This window comes from Sinocyclocheilus grahami, unplaced genomic scaffold, assembly GCF_001515645.1.
Source record: "Sinocyclocheilus grahami isolate Dianchi unplaced genomic scaffold, SAMN03320097.WGS_v1.1 scaffold3676.1, whole genome shotgun sequence".
In the NCBI taxonomy this organism is placed as follows: domain Eukaryota; kingdom Metazoa; phylum Chordata; class Actinopteri; order Cypriniformes; family Cyprinidae; genus Sinocyclocheilus; species Sinocyclocheilus grahami.
In genome coordinates, this window is record NW_015508763.1 from 32,944 (window position 1) to 33,615 (window position 672).

At 39.7% G+C, this 672-nt stretch overlaps 1 protein-coding gene across 1 annotated transcript in view; it reads right to left on the minus strand.

Annotated features, from left to right (window-relative positions):
• Positions 1-669, minus strand: part of LOC107576430 (apoptotic protease-activating factor 1-like) — a gene marked incomplete at its 5' end in the record, with an annotated part of 6,614 nt that extends 5,945 nt beyond the window's left edge. Inside the window, 2 exons of the mRNA XM_016262608.1 lie at positions 245-442; positions 525-669. Coding sequence (XP_016118094.1) covers positions 245-442; positions 525-669 — 343 coding nt within the window. The remainder of the gene's footprint in view (positions 1-244; positions 443-524) is intronic.
• Between the last annotated feature and the right edge of the window lie 3 nt (positions 670-672).

Sequence of the window (672 nt, forward strand, 5' to 3'; positions counted from 1 at the left end):
AAATTCATATTCTTTAATTTTTACTCGGTAGAATATAGTATAGATTCACAATAAAAAAAGCAAAAAAAACAAAAACAAATGAAAAACTAAAACAAAGCTAAAACAAAAACACAAACAAATAAAACAAAAACAAGACAGAATCAATAAATAATAAATTAAATACAATTAGAAAGGTGTACATTAAAAAAATATGAAAGTCTTCTTTAAAAAATAAAATAAAGCACAAAATCGTAAAAGTCATTACCCTTAATGAGGGCATGGTCTCGGACAGCCTCAGCAGAAATCACAGACTTCCCTGAGCCAGCCATGCCAAACACAGTGACCCAGCCCGGCGTATTCTGCAGTCGGTACAGCTTCTCCCGGATCAGGTTGAGCAGAACGGGTCGGCTCACAAACACCACGGGTCTCTGAGGCACGCCACCTTCACTCAGAATCACCTGGACTAGAATAAAAACACAAAACTCTTAACAACATCTCATTCAAACCTCCTTCAAAAACAAGTTCATACATGTCCAAGTGGTTACCAGAGGGAGACACTCCATCAGCAAAGCTCCTCTCTCCCTCAGGGCTGAGGAGAGGAAGGTCACTATGAAGGAGGTTGGCCAGATCTCCATAACTCTCCCTGATCAGCGCATTGTAGAAGGAGATGTAGGCCCTGTTGTCTTTCCTCAA